The sequence below is a fragment of the Antennarius striatus genome, chromosome 18 (genome assembly GCF_040054535.1).
Source record: "Antennarius striatus isolate MH-2024 chromosome 18, ASM4005453v1, whole genome shotgun sequence".
Lineage (NCBI taxonomy): Eukaryota > Metazoa > Chordata > Actinopteri > Lophiiformes > Antennariidae > Antennarius > Antennarius striatus.
This window is the reverse complement of record NC_090793.1, coordinates 873,281-890,000: the sequence shown is the minus strand read 5'-3', so window position 1 is coordinate 890,000 and position 16,720 is coordinate 873,281. Positions and strand designations below refer to the sequence as shown.

General features: G+C 50.2%; 1 protein-coding gene across 6 annotated transcripts in view; it reads left to right on the top strand.

The window, feature by feature from the left end:
* carmil3 (capping protein regulator and myosin 1 linker 3) overlaps window positions 1–16,720 on the top strand; it is a 33,880-nt gene that overhangs the window by 5,526 nt on the left and 11,634 nt on the right. For 5 of the 6 annotated variants that reach the window (XM_068341652.1, XM_068341651.1, XM_068341653.1 and 2 more), the window contains exons 3-19: window positions 524–574; window positions 1,894–1,953; window positions 2,029–2,150; window positions 3,541–3,635; window positions 3,903–3,973; window positions 4,062–4,135; window positions 6,426–6,501; window positions 7,359–7,447; window positions 8,493–8,587; window positions 8,664–8,750; window positions 10,209–10,318; window positions 11,564–11,641; window positions 12,202–12,278; window positions 14,184–14,288; window positions 15,146–15,215; window positions 15,300–15,381; window positions 16,570–16,666. In XM_068341652.1, coding sequence (XP_068197753.1) covers window positions 524–574; window positions 1,894–1,953; window positions 2,029–2,150; window positions 3,541–3,635; window positions 3,903–3,973; window positions 4,062–4,135; window positions 6,426–6,501; window positions 7,359–7,447; window positions 8,493–8,587; window positions 8,664–8,750; window positions 10,209–10,318; window positions 11,564–11,641; window positions 12,202–12,278; window positions 14,184–14,288; window positions 15,146–15,215; window positions 15,300–15,381; window positions 16,570–16,666 — 1,439 coding nt within the window. Of the gene's footprint in view, window positions 1–70; window positions 200–523; window positions 575–1,893; window positions 1,954–2,028; window positions 2,151–3,540; window positions 3,636–3,902; window positions 3,974–4,061; window positions 4,136–6,425; window positions 6,502–7,358; window positions 7,448–8,492; window positions 8,588–8,663; window positions 8,751–10,208; window positions 10,319–11,563; window positions 11,642–12,201; window positions 12,279–14,183; window positions 14,289–15,145; window positions 15,216–15,299; window positions 15,382–16,569; window positions 16,667–16,720 lie in introns of all 6 variants that reach the window. The other variant, XM_068341654.1, reaches the window with a different exon arrangement.

Here is a 16,720-nt window from a genome sequence, read left to right as displayed (position 1 = left end):
GAGCTGTATTTAGCTCCACCCCCTTCTTAACAGAGCACCAACTTCTCTTTCTTCTCTCGCCGCCGCTCAGCGGGACGCCGTTCGCCTTTCAACGCCGCGAGGAGTCGACGAATCAGAAGCGACAGAGCAGAAAGAGAATAGAAGAGGTGGGAGGGGCTGAGGGATGGAGGGATGAACAGATCTCCATGGAGATGAAAAGGTATGACAGCGAAGCGGGAGGATGGAGGAAAAGCAGCCAATCAGGTTAAGAAGCAGATTAATTCCAGGCGTTTCCTTTCTTCCTCTTCCTCCTCCTCTTCATCATCCCTCGCTTCCTGACAAACATCTGTTGAACTCACCTCCATCGACCCCCACCCCCACCCCCAGTCTGTCACATGTCAGCCATTAGCACGCTAGCATCTTTAGCGTCTTTTTTTTTTTTTTTGTAATCTTTTATTTTGGCGGTGCTTTTATTTTGGCGGGGCTATTTTTGGCTGTGATTATCGTTGTCTGTGACAGAGACGTGAATGTTCCCCCCCCTCAGGTGCTGGCGACGTGGAGGCTCTATCTGTTCGCTGTCAAAGTGCCCACCAAGGTAAACACACACACACACACACACACACACACACACACACACACACACACACACACACACACACACACACACACACACACACACCCTTGATTTAGTGGGACTTTAGGAGCGATGTGACAAACTGTGGGAGACTTTGATCCCCGGATGAGAGGAGGAGGAGGATGGGAGTCATGACGACGCAGAGGAGGAAGATGCTCCCGACGATTCTTTCTGTAATTTAGATTAAAAAAAAGACCAGACTCAGTTTAGCATGTTGTTATTTTAGCGCCGCTAGCTCCTTCCAGCCAATCAGAGGATGTGCAGTGAGAAGAAAGAGTTTGTTCCAAACATGTGTAGAAGCTCCTGAAGGAGTTTATTGATGTGGTTTTTAGTTGTTTTTATGTGTTTACCTGTTTGTTGTTTGTCATCTTCTCGTTTGCTCAACTAGAGCTTCATCTGACACGTCTGACACGAGCAGAAGTCACATCTAAAGTCTAAAAAGAACCAGAAGAACCTCAGATGATAAAGTAGAACCTGGAGATAACAGCTGAATCTGTTATGTCAAAATTTTAAAATAACAAAAATCATTTTAATCCGTTCCAGCCTGGAAAAAAACACCTAAATTATAAAAAAACAAAAAAAAATTATCAACCAATCAACACACAGACTTGTAATTGATTATATATAAATTACGTAAACAATGATAAAGAATGAAAATAAACCAAGAGTTGGAAGAACACGTCTTTACTCCATCAACGAGAACGTGATCCGGTCTCACTGATGATGTATCCATCGGCCAACACGCGGTAAAGAACGAGATGCGGTCTCACTGATGTCGTATCCATCCGCCGACACGTGGTAAAGAACGAGATCCTGTCTCACTGATGATATATCCACCCGCCAACACGTGGTAAAGAACGAGATGCGGTCTCACCGATGTATCTATCCGCCGACACGCGGTAAAGAACGAGATCCGGTCTCATTGATGTCGTATCCATCCGCTGACACGCGGTAAAGAACGAGATCCGGTCTCACTGATGATGTATCCACCCGCCAACACGTGGTAAAGAACGAGATGCGGTCTCACCGATGTATCTATCCGCCGACACGCGGTAAAGAACGAGATCCGGTCTCACTGATGATGTATCCATCTGCCGACACGCGGTAAAGAACGAGATCCGGTCTCACTGATGATGTATCCATCCGCCGACACGTGATTTCCTGAAACCCGACTCGTATCTGGAGGTTCTGCTTTATGTCTGGGTTCTGATTGGACGATGCTTCCTCCTGTACTGATAACACACACAGTCGTCTAAACGTGACCGTCTTCCTGCTTTCAGATGGAGGTCACCTTCAACTTCCTGGAAATCCGAGCGATGAACACCTACCCAGAGCACCAGGTGACAGTGGAACCTCAGCTTCAGCTGTTTGGACGCCGTCGAGCGTCACTAATGAAACTTTGCGTCCGTTCGCAGGTCGTCATAGATACGGATAAGACCACGTACTCGCTGCGGCTGCAGACCCAGGACCAGCTGGACCACGTGGTCGGACACATCAACTACGCCCTGTCCCGGGTCTTCAACAACTCCATCTACGCGTGAGCATCCCGGCCAGCCCTTCGGCCGTGTCCTCGGGAGAGGAGACGACTTGGCCGCCGTTAGCGGCGCTCGATGAGTTGGCAGCTTCGCTTTGGGGCAGATTCCCTGTTCGGCAGCCAAACGCGTTCCCGTATCGCCGCTGTAGCGCCGGTCCAAGTCGTTTGTGTTGACACGGGAGACGGCAGCCGCCAGCAATCAGCGGGATTGAATCCGCCGGCTGACAGCGATTAGGATGATACCTGAAGGAATGCAGACGGTAGAGCAGATTATTTAGACGTACGGATGACGGCGAAACGGAGTCGGGCCTCCGGTCAAAAAACCGCCGTGTCCTCGGAATTCCATAAGGAGGGAAGGACGTGAGTGTTGGAACGTAGTGCACTTCCTGATGCTGTCAGCCAATAGAATGCTTGTACGGTATCACGGGACTACCTACCAGGTGTGAAGCCGTGCGTCTTGAAGCGCGGACACATGAGAGATTACTGTTCTCTCTTCCTGTGGTCACAATGATGATGGGAGAACGTTCCAGTCTCTGGTTGGGTGTTCCGTTGGGTGTTTTGTTAAGTGTTCCGTTGGGTGCTACGTTGGTGTTCTCTTGGGTGCAACGCTGGGCGTCCATTGGGTGTTCCATTGGGTGTTCCATTGGGTGTTCCATTGGGTGTTCCGGTGGGTGTTCTCGTCCTCCAGATGGTTCTTCCCATCCTTCCCTCCAGGTGATTCCTTCCAGAGCGGGAGTCGCTTCAGTCTTTGATCGTAACCGATTGGTGCTGAAGCGTATTATGTGGACGGCGTGGAGATAACGGGCTCGCTAGCGTTGGTGCTCGCTCCAGGGGGGCGGATGACGAATGTGGAGATAAAAGTGTTGGATTAAGGTCACGGATGCGGTTTGGTGTTGTGTGATTTGTGGACAAATTGGATTAACGTGGTGGTGAATGCGGTGTAATCCCGTCAGGATCACCATCATTGTGTCAGAGTTCGCTCTCCTTCCTACGAATATTAACGAGTCGCCGGTGCAAATCCCTCCACATTGTCGTTTGGTGGTGACATTTAATAATTCCAGTTGAAAGTTGACTGATTTGTCTTCCTGACGCGGGATGAAGGAGTTGGACTCATCCTCACTCCAGAGCGCTGCCTAGATTCACCCCGGGGGGGATGAAGCCGTAATAATTACCCCTTATGCTTGCCCTCGGCTGTAATTGGCTTCCTAATCGGGGCATCGACTCAAGGACTTTGCCTCTCCGGACGCCGTCAAGGCGTCGTTATGCGTCCTCATTTAACAGCTGCTGGTCCCACGAATCAGCAAATGTAGCGTGCTAATGTGCTAACGTGCTACGCTAAGAGTGCTGCCTGGATGCTTCATAGATACGTGAACTTCCTGTCTCCTTCTTCCAGACCACCTATCTGCCGCGGAGAAGACCCGACGGACGGAAGTCTCAAGTTTTCCCCGAGCTCCGAGTCATCATCGTTGGAGCCCCAGAAAACGTGCGGTGAGCTCCGCCCACTTCCTGTAGCGCCGTCTGGCGTCTGAGGCTGGCGGTTAAGTGGGTCAGAGACCGACGTCGGTGTGTTGGTTCCGCTTCTGCTGGTAATCCCATTAATCTGCAAGAAGAGCAACGCTTTCATCTCGCCTCCGTGTTCACAGCCTGGAGGATCTGTTTCTATGCCGATGACATCTCGCTGTGATTCTCATCCTCCGTTACGTTCTCCATCCCCGTCATCTCGCCACTCATTTTTCCCTCTGCTCTGTCTTTCAGGGGGTTTCTCGGAGACCTACGCCGCCCTGTGCGACTACAATGGCATCGGCTGCAAGGAGGAAGTCCAGTGGGTGAGGACCCGGTGCCGGATGTTCGCGTACGTAACACCCGGCGTAACATTCGCGTACGTAACCGTCTTCTCTCTTCCCTCTGTTCCAGGATGTAGACACCATCTACCACTCTCAGGACAACCGGGAGTTCAACCTGCTGGATTTCAGCCACCTGGACAGCAGGTGATCTAGTTAACTGCCGCTACCCAGGATGCATTGCAACTGGAAAGACGCAATTAATTTGTGTCGGCATCATTATAACCGCAGTTATTTTACCTTTGTGCGACACTCCGACGCAAATGGAGAATGAAACGATGGGTGATTCGTCGTTACGAAGTCGTTTGCGGTTGGTTTTTGTTGCGTCTGTCTTGATTTCCCCTCCGTTGGGTCGGACTTCCTGCCCAAATCCGCTTCCAATCAGGTCCAGATTGTATCCTGATCAATTTTTTGACATCAAAGTCATTTTTTTGGTCGACATCTAGGCATCCGACGCTCGTCTCGTTCCATCCAGACGCGTCGGCGAGAAGCGGAAAACACTGATCTGATCCCGTCGCCCAGAAACGGTCTGGGCGATCGGAAACGGGTCTCCCAATGAAGAATGTTCAATCCTGCCCCTCAAAACATCAAAGCCCAGGGGAGATCAGTGCGTCGCACCTTTGACCCCCCCACGAAGAATCTACCTATTGCTCCTGGGCTGATGAAACACTTCATCAACGCTTCCAGAAAACCGACTTTTGGCGCATAAAACCAATTAAAACTCCCAGCAGAACAATTGGATCGCCGTGGATCGCTGCTCCACGGCCGCGTTCCATTTCGTACGACTGCGAGGAGTATCCCCCGTCGTGGTCTGGTTGCACCTGTGGCGTAGCGCGCGCCGTGAGGATGTCTCCATGGCGAGTAAAAAAAGCGAAGAGTTGTGAAGAAAAATGAGACGGATGCTCGTCCGGTTTGCATCCGGATGCGTCCGCGCACCTTTTTAAGGACACGGCGCAGCGTCGGGGTGTAGAGCTCACCAGATCGGGGTCGGCTGGAGTCTAAGGAATCCATCTTGGAGTTCTTTCCTCTCTTTTCCGGGAAATCAAACGGCGTTCATGGAGGAGCATCCCATGAATATATTAATGCGTCTGCCAGCCGGAGACAAACGCCCCCCTCCCTGTAGTTTATCAAAGTCTTTTCCCCAACACGCCCCCCCCCCCCATCTGATGCGGAATCTCAAACGGGAGCGACGAAGGCTCTCCTCTTCATCCTCTCCTTGTCCTTCCACATTTCAGTCGAGGCCGTCTTCTGTTACCGGGGACGACGGCGCCGACGCTCGTTTCTGCTGACTCGTGTCCAATCAGACGTCGCCCCCCCCCCCACTTTGAAAGTAGATACCTTCCTCCTCCTCCTCTCATCTGCTTTATCTCTCCTTTCATTTTCCTGCACTTTTGTTCCGTCGTTCTCTCTCGTAGCTAACGCTAGCGCACTAGCGGCGGTGGGGGGGGGCTTTTATTTTGAAGGTTTTGCTTCCTGTTTCTCGTTGAATGTCGGACGCTGAGCGCCGTGACCTTCCCTCCCTTCACCCCACGGGGGCGTTTCATCATCTGATGATGGTATAGCCGTCAAGCGCTCCGACCTCAGACCGGCTCCTGGGGCGGTGCTGACCTTTGACCTCTGCCGTTGTTGCTCCTCAGGACGCCCAGCGTCCTCCGGCTTGAATCGAACTTCTTCTCCTTTGTGTTCTGGAGCCGCCGCTTTTTTTTAAAAGAAACGACCATTCAAGGCCGAGGAGGCGGGGCCTCGTGTTAGCTTCGTTAGCTTAGCATCCGACGCCGGAACCGCGCCCGACACGTGTCGACACCTCAGAGGTCGATTACGTGTCCTGCTGTCAAAACGTGACTTGCCAGCGGCCGTGATGAATCCTGACGTGTGCATCACACACACACACACACACACACACACACACACACACACACACACACACACACACACACACACACACACACACACACACACACTGGCATTGAGAAAGACCCACAGCCTGCAGACGTTTTCTCCTCTGAGAAGTTCGTTTCTGTTCTGCAGTTCCTGGCAGCTAGATTGCACTCGCCCCCCCCCACATCAAACCCCTCCCCCACCCCCCCAGCTCTTTATTGCTCTCTCCGTCTTGTTATTTGGGCTCGTTCCCTCTCTCCTCGCCTCTTTGCTGGATGATGTATAGCCGCTGGAGCTAGTTGGACCTGTGAGGATTCAGACACCCCCTCCTGCCCCCCCGTCTTTCTGTCTCGGTCGCGACCCCAAACAGGATGCATCGTGGGCCGCGGTGCGTTGGTGTGGCGTTGGATGTCTCTCCTCTGATTGGTGTAATAATCTGCTGAGCCATCGATTTGTTCTCCTTCTCTGCGCGGCGTCGGGGGGGATGATGTGGGCGGAGTCTTGATGCGTCTGAGTAGGCGGGGCCCTGACTAACCGTGGCGTTGGCGTGTCGTTGCAGGGACCTGGCGGTGATCGTGGCGTCCATCGCCTACAACACCTGGTTCACCAAGCTGCACTGCAAAGACATGAGAATCGTAACTATGATCTAATCTAATATGTAATCTAATCCAGTAGGGATTACAGCTCCTCTGTCTGTTCAGGGAGCTAACTGGTTAGCATTAGTTAGCTGGTTAGCATTAGCCTGGATGCTGCTGTTTATCTCTATTAAATATTACATGATTGATTATCTGATGCAAACAAAAGTCACAAACACGACAGAAGTTTGAGTCTTGGACAAACTAACAGGATTTTGAACTAACTCGGTGTTAAACTAACTAGTTCTTTTATTAACTAACAAGGTCTTAATCTAACTAGGTTTTAAACTAATTGGGTTTAAAACTAACTCTGCTTTAATCTAACTTGGCTTTAATCTAACTAGATTTTCAACTAACCAGATTTTAATCTAACTCAGTTTTGAAATAACTAGTTTTTGAATTAACAAGGTTTTAATCTAACTATGTTTAAACTCTAAACTAACTATTTGGAACAAACTAGGTTTTTAAATAACTAGGTTTTGAAACAACTAATTACTTGGTTTTGAACTAGTTTCTGAACTAACTAACCCATTAGGATTTGAACAGATTAGGTTCCAAACTAACTAGTTTTACCATTTTATTTAAATGTCTTATTATCCTGTGTGCTTCCTGTTCACACTGTGTACGTTGACTCCATGTTGGACACCAATCCTGCTTCCTGTGCTTTCAGTTCTCCTTTGGGGACTAATAAAGTTTTTTGAATTGAAATTGAATCTTTTATGCATCACATTTTTCCAAATGTAGCTCCGCCCACGTCACGCCGGTGAACCCGGCGCCGTTTGAAGCTAACACCCCCTCCACCCTTCAGATCCAATTCCTTCCTCCTCATCGATTCCTGTCGTTGTGCTCGTCTCCAGGGGTCGGAGGTCGTGGACCAGGTCCTCCACACGGTCAGCAAGTCCAACAGCCTGGAGGAGCTGACGCTGGAGAACGCCGGGCTCAAGTCGTAGGTCACCCCCCCTCCCGATGCCCCCGCGTGACATCACAGCTCCTCCTCCTTCATCACGCCATCTCTCCTGTCGTCTGCTGGCGTCCTTTCTCCTCACCTCCTCTGCTGTCGTGACCTTTTCTCTCCTCTCACCTCGGCGCCGTCGTCCCGCGTCTCCGACAAACAAACACCTCCCTGTTTTCTGTCTTTTGCTCCCAAACGGCTCAAAACCGTTTGAAATGTTTGACTTTTCATCTTCTGGTGGCATTTTAGCGACGACATCTCTTTAATGGAGAGGAATCATCTGCCCCCCCCCCCAAAACGATTTCCTGTAGCATCGTGATAACTTTAGCATTTTCATGCCTCGCAAACGTGGCGACGTGGGAATAATCCCAAACGCTTCCTGATGTCGTCATCGCCTCGGGATCGCAAACGCTTCAAGAACTAAAAAACCCTCAGGGGGCTTTTTTTCCTGTTTGCTCCCCCGATAGCGACGGTTAGCTCGTCGCTGCTTCTGCTTCTTAGAACCTTGAAACGTTCTGAGAACTCCCACCGACGCCCACGGAAAAACCGTTTCTGAGCCGCGTTTAAAGATTCAACGGGCATTTTGAGACACATGAAGGGAAGAGCAGCAGAAAGAGATTTCATTTCTGCTCCTGGAGCATCTTCGCCAAACCTTCCACAAGCTAGCGGTTAGCGGCACGCGCAGCAGATGCTACGATAAGCGATAACTGTTCCTTTCATAATGTTTATAAATGTTATATAATATATAAAATTGAAATCTTTTAAACGTTTAATGTTCCATTATATTCCAATATTATATTTATATATAAGAACATAAAAAAAACTAACTCCCGAGGAAAACATCTGACGTAGCTTTAGTTTGCTAGCGATGCTATGTCGCCGTAGCTACGACCCTAAAAATCTGTTTCGTTAAAAGGCCTGATATCGCTAAAAACAGTAGCCACGCCATCACACAAAAACAACAGACGTGTGCTAAGCAGCGATGCTAATGCTAATTAGCGACGCTAATGCTAATCCCTCGTGTTCCTTTTTTTTCCAGTGATTTCCCACAAAAGATGGCGTCGGCGCTGTCGGAGAACCCGGCGTCCGTCATCCACTCGCTGAACCTCGCCCACAACACGCTGGACAACCAAGGTACCGCCTCCTCTTCCTCCTCTTCATCCATCCACGCATCAATCGGTGATCGATTGCTCCTGTCTGGTCCTTCCAGGCGTCTCCAACCTGATCCAGCAGGTGTGTCGCCTCAACAAAGGTCTGCGCCTCCTCAATCTGTCCAAGACCTCCCTCTCCTCCAAAGGTAGGAGCGCTAATATGCTAAAAGTTGTGTTTTTATTCAAATTGTGGCGCTGCTGAAGCCCCGCCTCCTCCGCCTCAGTTGTTTACCAGAGGAACACATCTGTGCCGTTCGCCGTGATCCATCAACCGAATGGTAATCGGGTCACGATCCTGAGGAGTTGATCTTTTTTCCCTCTAAAATCGCGCGGAGGAATTAGCGCCGCGTCCCAATTCCCTCGCTTCATCCCAGAAAAAAAAAACGCTTTTCATCCCTCGTGGCGTCCGCGGGTCAAAACCACCGTCTGACGTCGGTTATGTAATAGTTTTATTTCACAGTCTTGGGTCAGAAGTGTCTTTTTAGGCGAGTAAACGACTTAGTGTGTGTTAGCGGAGCGCTAAAGCTAAATCCGGCGGGAGATTTGCCTCGCCGCAAAAAAAAAAAAAAAAGGGGGGGGATGAGCTTTTTAAAAGAAGTCGCTGGAAGAAAAGATGAACACAAAAAATCAGAAAGAGACTCCATGTGAGCTAACGCTAACTAGCGTAGCAGGCTAGCAGAAACTGGGATCTGAATCAAAGGAGGAGGCGATGCAGTTTCTGCTGCATCCATTCAGTGAAGGTGTGATTGTGTGTGTGTGTGTGTGTGTGTGTGTGTGTGTGTGTGTGTGTGTGTGTGTGGCAGCAGATTTCAAAGGCGACGGGTCGACAGCGATGATGCTGACCTTGAATATTTGGCGTCGGCGTGACTTTGCTGAATATTTATAGACGCCTCTCCTTCTGTTTGTGTTTAAAACGCCTCCTGACACACACACACACACACACACACACACACACACACACACACGTGTGTGTGCATATGTCGTGTCTTACATGTGATCAGACGTGCAAATGTGTGGTTTTATCCTCAACCCCTGCTCACACACACACACACACACACACACACACACACACACGTGTCGTCCGGAGCGATGCTAGAAGTCTCCGCCTCCGCCTGCTGATGGATGGGGGCGGGATTAGACACCCTCTTCGCCTCATTTCCCCCCTAATCTCCAAAAATTAGGGATGAAGAGCTTAGCGTCTCGCTAGCATCGGCGTGTCGATCTGCACGCCGTAGCGTGTTATTGGTTCGTCTTATTTGTCAGACCCCGCCCCCTGGCGTGTGATTGGTTCTATATTCAGTCCTCGCCGTTCCGCTGATGTTGCACGGCGTGAATTTTAACGGCGTCTCCGTTCACCTGAGGACCGGCTGTCCTCGTCCTAACAGCTCCTTTATGGAGCAATGGACTCGTTTGACCCCGCCCCCTGCCCCGCCCCTCGCCGAGCCCTGGATCCATTAGCCGCTGATAAATCACCTCCAAACCATTAAATTGATCCGTCGTGATAAAAGCATGAATGCAGGATGATGAAACGGCTCCAGGATGCACTTCCTCGGATAACCCCGCCTCTCTTTACTTCCCGGCCCCGCCCCCTTCACCCCCCCCAGGCGTGCTGTCTCTGTCCCAGGCGTTGTGTTCCAGCGACGACTACTCCAACTCCCTCCTGCACCTGGACCTCAGTAAGAACCCCGGGGTTCTCTCCGGAGACGACGCCACGGTGAGTTCAACCCCCCCACAAGCTCGCACCTGCTGGGGGGCGGAGCCACCGGCGGAGGAACACGTGATGCCACAGCGGGAACGCCGTTAAATATGTCAATGAGAGGAATTAATTTGAGGATGAAAAGAACCGGTTTGAGGTCAGGATGTAAACAAAGATGTAAATAAGAAAACAAGGGGGGGGGGGCGACCCCATTGTTGTGTGACCTCACAGCAGGACCTAATTACCCCTGTTCTGGTCGTGTAACTTCAGCTTCATCCTCGGGGGTACAGCTTGTTTTCCTGCAGGATCTATTTACTTATTTATTACCCGCTTTTATATTTCCTTCATTGCGTACTTGTTTACTTGTGTAAAGTAGTTCCTGGAGATACGAGTCGTGCTGCGACACCACCGCTAGTTGGTGGATAGATACAACATCAGTGAGACTGCATCTCGTTCTTTACCATGTATTGGTAATGAATACGACATTGGTGGATGGATACGACATCAGTGAGACCGGATCTCGTTCTTTACCACGTGTTGGCGGATGGATACAACATCAGTGAGACCGTATCTCGTTCTTTACCGCGTGTTGGCGGATGGATATGACATCAGTGGGACCGGATCTCGTTCTTTACCACGTGTTGGCGGATGGATACAACATCAGTGAGACCGTATCTCGTTCTTTACCGCGTGTTGGCGGATGGATACAACATCAGTGAGACCGTATCTCGTTCTTTACCGCGTGTTGGCGGATGGATATGACATCAGTGAGACCGTATCTCGTTCTTTACCGCGTGTTGGCGGATGGATATGACATCAGTGAGACCGGATCTCGTTCTTTACCACGTGTTGGCGGATGGATACAACATCAGTGAGACCGTATCTCGTTCTTTACCGCGTGTTGGCGGATGGATACAACATCAGTGAGACCGTATCTCGTTCTTTACCATGTGTTGGCGGATGGCTACAACATCATTGAGACCGGATCTCGTTCTTTACCACATGTTGGCGGATGGATACGCCATTAGTGAGACCGCATCTCGTTCTTTACCACGTGTTGGCGGATGGATACATCAGCGAGGCTGGATCTCGTTCTCGTTGGTGGAGTAAAGACATAGCTCGTGTGTTCTGGTGACTTTTGCGTCTCTTTTCATTGTTTATTATTGTTTACATAACTTATATATAATTATAATTAGTCTTTATTGTGTTTATATATCTGCATATTTTTTGCTGACGGTGTATTTTCTACCCCCCCCCCCACAGAACCTCTACCTGTTCCTGGCTCAGCCCAACTGTCTGGTCCACCTGGACCTATCGGGGACGGACTGCACCGTGGACTCGGTTGGTACCGCCCACCCCCCCCCCCCACACACACACACACACAGGAAGCGGCGTTAGCTCGGCGGCGCGGCTCCTTAATGCTCTGAGTGATGCTAAAAGCTAAACGCTAAAAGCTCTGCTGCAGGAATCCGTCGCCGCTCATGAATTATCCAGACATCAGTGAACGCACCAAACAGGAAGTGCTTCTTCTTCACGTCTTCGTCACTTCCTGTTGGCATCTAAATTTAGCCCATTTGACAGAACAGCGTCGCGCTACATTAGCAGACATGCTAACAGCTGAAAGGAGGACGACTCCTCCTGTCTCAGAGCCCATGTTGTAACTAGTCTGCCCCCTGCTGGCTGCAGCCAGTACTGCACCTCCTCCTGAGGTGAGTCGTGGCTGCCCCGCCCCCTATGGGGGGCGGAGCTTTTAATACATCATTTTTTTACTCCTCGATCAATCGCGTTTAACAGGAAATGATGTTCATACATCCGTGGATCTGTCGCTATGACGACAGCGTGACAGGTGAAGGGGCGGGGCTTAAGGACACCTCAATGTAACCTGTGTGTGTGTGTTCCAGCTGTTCGGGGCGTTGCTGCGGGGATGCTGTGCCGACCTGTCCTACCTGAACCTGTCCAGGAACGCCTTCTCCCACAGGTGGGCAATCATCATGGAGGGGGGCGGGGCGGGGCAAGAGGGAGGGGGCGACCCAGGAGCTCCTCACTGAATTGGATGACAGAGAAAAATGAGAATAATTTTAGACAGAATTATTTTCTGATCCTTCGGCGACGAAATTAAGTTACACACACACTCACACACACACACACACACACACACACACACACACACACACACACACACACACAGGTGACAGCAGGATGTTTTGTGTTCCAGACCCGACAGGCTGGATGATAATTATTATAAATGGGCTGAAGAGGAGCTGCTCTCTCTCACTGGGGGGGGTTGAAGTGCAGCTGCTGCCCCCCCCTTCCCACACACACACACACACACACACACACACACCTCATCCTGACATCTTCATCTCCCTTTTTATCTTCTTCTCGCTTCTCGCGTTCTTCAGTTCTCATTTTCTTTCATTGCTTTCCTCTGTGTGTGTGTGTGTGTGTGTGTGTGTGTGTGTCTGTGTGTCTGTGTGTGTGTGTGTCTGTGTGTGTGTGTCTGTGTGTGTGTGTGCGTGTGTGCGTTACGAGCGCACTCAGCGACTCTTAAATCACACTCCCGACGTCTCGTTTTAACGGCGGACATAAAAATCATCGTAAACTTTGAAGCTGAGTGATGTTTTTTTTTTCTTCCCCCACGACCAATCACAGCTGGGCGTGGGTCATGTGACCATACAGGAAGTGATCATGTGACGTCGTCGATGACTGTAAATGAGGACGTTTGCAGATGTTTTTACAAACTGAGGTTATTTTTAATCCTTCATTCAAATGTTTTTTTTCCTTTTTGTTCTTTAATTGATTTAATTTTTACATTTTTAGTTGATTTATTAATAATTCATCAGATCTGAGTGTGGATGACAGGATATGAATAATTTAAAGCCGCACAAACAAAATGAAGTGAAGGAGGCATGAGAGAGCTCGTTTTGTAAGTAATGCGAAAATAATGATTTCTATAAATTCATTTTTTTAATTTTCTATCATTTATGAATTTTATTTGTCTTTTTCTACATTAACAGATTTAAAGTAAATAAAATATAAAATCAAAAATCTTTTTTTTTTCCAGTTTAGTCTGTTTAAATAATGGAACATGAATTCCCTTTGAGCTGAAGCCGGAGGACAAACGTCGGTTTTCCTCTTTTGTTGCTCGTTTGATGAATTTCGCACGAATCCGAAGCGCCTCGTCGCCGCGACGACGGTCGTTTGTCAGGACGAGTGTGAGAAACGGGTTTTAGTGCGGCGCGAGTAAACAACAACAACAACAACAACAGGGGGCGGGGCTGAGAGGCAGATAAACAAACCTCGTTTTCTGGAGGACGGATTCATCTTTTCTCTCACTCCTCTGCTCCCCGTCCACACACACACACACACACACACACACACACACACACACACTCTTCCTCCCCCGCGGGGAATAATGGGGGGGGCAGTAGCAGATCTGACAAGTTCTAAACACAGCTCTCATCCAGCGAACTATAGCCATCCTGTCAGGAGGTGTGTGTGTGTGTGTGTGTGTGTGTGTGTGTGTGTGTGTGTGTGTGTGTGTGTGTGTGTGTGTGTGTGTCTAATGGCTCAGAGTAAGACACACACACTCTGTTACCTTTTAGCTCGGCAGTGATTGATCTCAGCATCAGCCTCTGATCGATCCGACACTGACCTGAATGCATCCGTCTGCATCCGACTGCATCCGTCTGCTCTCGTTAGCATCCGTCTGCGTCCGTCTTGGCCCCCGTGCCCTCCTCTCATGCCCTCTCCTCATGCTCTGCCCTATCAGAGCACTAGAACGCATCGTGAAGGGCGTCGTCCTTCTAGCCCCGCCTCTGATGTTCAGATTCAGTCTCAGGCTCCGCCCCCTGGCCCATCATGACTTTTCTCTGTTTTCCAGGAAATCCAGAGACTCTCTCCCGACCTTCCGTCAGTTCTTCAGCTCGGCGTTCAGCCTGACCCACGTCAGCCTGGCGTCGGTGAAGGTCCCTCCTGATTCGCTCAGGTGAGCCTCATCGCCATCTTATAACCCATGTGTCCACCAGGGGGCGCTCGAACCACCTGAGGTCACCTGACCTGCAAACGAGGATCGATGAGGATATTGATCTGTTTAAATCTTCTAATAAAATCACCTTCAAAGCAGGAACTTCCAGTCGGACGTCATTCAGGTCGAGAGTCATTACAAATCGTTCGTTTCTTCATAAAACATGTCGCTGACTGGCGGCGGCGGCGGCGGCGTCTCCACGCATCAGAGCCGCGAGATTAAAATCGTAAAAACACGACGAGAAATATTGAGGAGGAGCTGAAAAATGGCAGAAATACCTGAATGTGATCCAGGTGATGAGCGCTTCATGTTTCCTGCTGGTAAAAAAACCAAAAAGCTTAAAATTGTGCTCCTTTTTTTTTTTTGCGAGCGGCGCGCGGATCTATTTTTCCAGCCTAATCACGCCTTTATGTAACGCTGTGTGTGTGTGATGTGTGAACGGAAGAACAAAGTCATCGTTTTGTTGTGTAACCCAGTTTAAGAGAGAAAGCTAAAATATGTGCATGAATTATTCCTCCGTTCCCGAGTCGATGCGCCGCAGACGCCACGGCGAGAGAACGACGATCCGCCGGGTCGATGTTTCTCTCGTTTTGTTCCAGGATGAATCTAAAATAACTCTTGAATCAAACTGGGGGGGGGGCCTCACACGTGGCGCGTTTCCCGCTAGAATCCTCTTTTATTAAAGCTCCTTTTGTTAGCGCCTCGCAGCTAACAGGAAAACCAGTCGATAGCAGAGCAACCGATTGGTTGGGTCGCATCAGGTGACCTCCTGATGGCGCCGTCGACCCTTCGCTGAACCCGTTTCCTGCTTCCTACAGGGCGCTGTTCCTCGGCCTCTCCAACAACCCCCACATCGCCGACCTGCACCTGGACATCAGCGGCTGCGAGGTGAGTCCTGTTCGTCCAATCAGAACGCTCCTCCTCTTGCCCCGCCTCCTCCTCATGCCCCGCCTCCTCCTCCTCCTCCTGCAGCTGAGGGCGGCCGGCGCCGGTGTCATCCAGGAACTGTTCCCCCGAGTTTCCTGCGTGGGAACGTTGGACATCTCCGATAACGGTGAGATTTTCAAAATAAGATGCATTTCCTGTCCACCAGGGGGCGCTCAGTAAAATCACCTGTCGACACTACAGAACTTAAAAATCTAATATTTCTGAAAAGACAGCTTATTTTGGGGCCCCTAGGGCCTCACGGCTGGGCCCCTGTGGTGCGTTCAGGGCACATGGGAAAATAGAAAACTAGATCCAGACTGAAATTGATTTGAATCCACGACGAGTTTTTATTCCTTATGTGGTTTAATTTGACGATTTTTAGAGATGTTTGTGATTTTAAAGCTGATTGATCACTGATCGGCCCAGCCACATTGATTCTTAATGAGAATACTTTAATCAGTTTGTTTTATTTTGAAGTGATTCATGTGTTTCGGGCACTTCCTGTCGTCTCTGCTCGCGTTTCTTTCAAGGTTGTTGGGCTCTCCGGAGGAAACGCATCAGCAGCCGTGATTTAAAGTCGTTTCATCCGGCGCCGTTCTGCCAGCACCGCTTCAAGGTCCTCGTAAATGCTGCCAGATGCATTATGGGAACAGTTTCATTAGCGTTTGTCGGCCGTCGTCGCCTGTTGATGCCCGTTAAAATGCTGGTTGGGGCCGATCCCTGTACCCAGACGCTGAGGGTCGGTTCGGGAAAGGTCATCAATGTAACCATGGAAACGGGAGGGAGATTGCAAACATGGGCCCCGCCCACATATTGTAAAAACTTTACTGTCCGTTGCCGGGCAACATGGAGGCTGGATGACATCACAGCGACGACTTCAGACGGAGGAGACCGCTGCTTGGTCGCCACCCCAAACAGGAAGTGAATGCAGTCACGTGATTGGTTGTCTGGCCGATAAGCCAATTATCATCGTGTTAGCATCGAGCGCTAACGTTAGCATCTCCCAACGGAGCGTCGTTTCTCCTCCTCCGAGAATGAAATCGCTTCGCCTTAGAAAAAGGTGTATTTTTGTTGCCGTGGTAACCGTTGCCTCTCAGCATCCTGGGGCTTTTTCAAAATGTGATTGAGTGCACCTGGGGGGCGGGGTAATTGGGAATAGTTGGGCGTCTCGGTGAGATCTGGGTCCAAAACGAGGCGCTATGCGTTCAGGACCGTCGGTTATCGATCGACGCTGGACGTGATCGATCGAACGCTTCCTTTGGGGGTGGGCGGGGCTAAATCTTCTAGCGCTCCGTGATGCGTTCGCTGTCTGCAGGTCTGGACGCCGACATGCTGGCCGTCATCCCGGCGTTCTCCAGGCACCCCTCCCTCAAACACCTGCTGCTGGGGAAGAACTTCAACATCAAGGGCAGGTAGGAGGGGGCGTGGCCCCAGGGGGCGTGGTCGACGGGGACGTGGCTGACGGG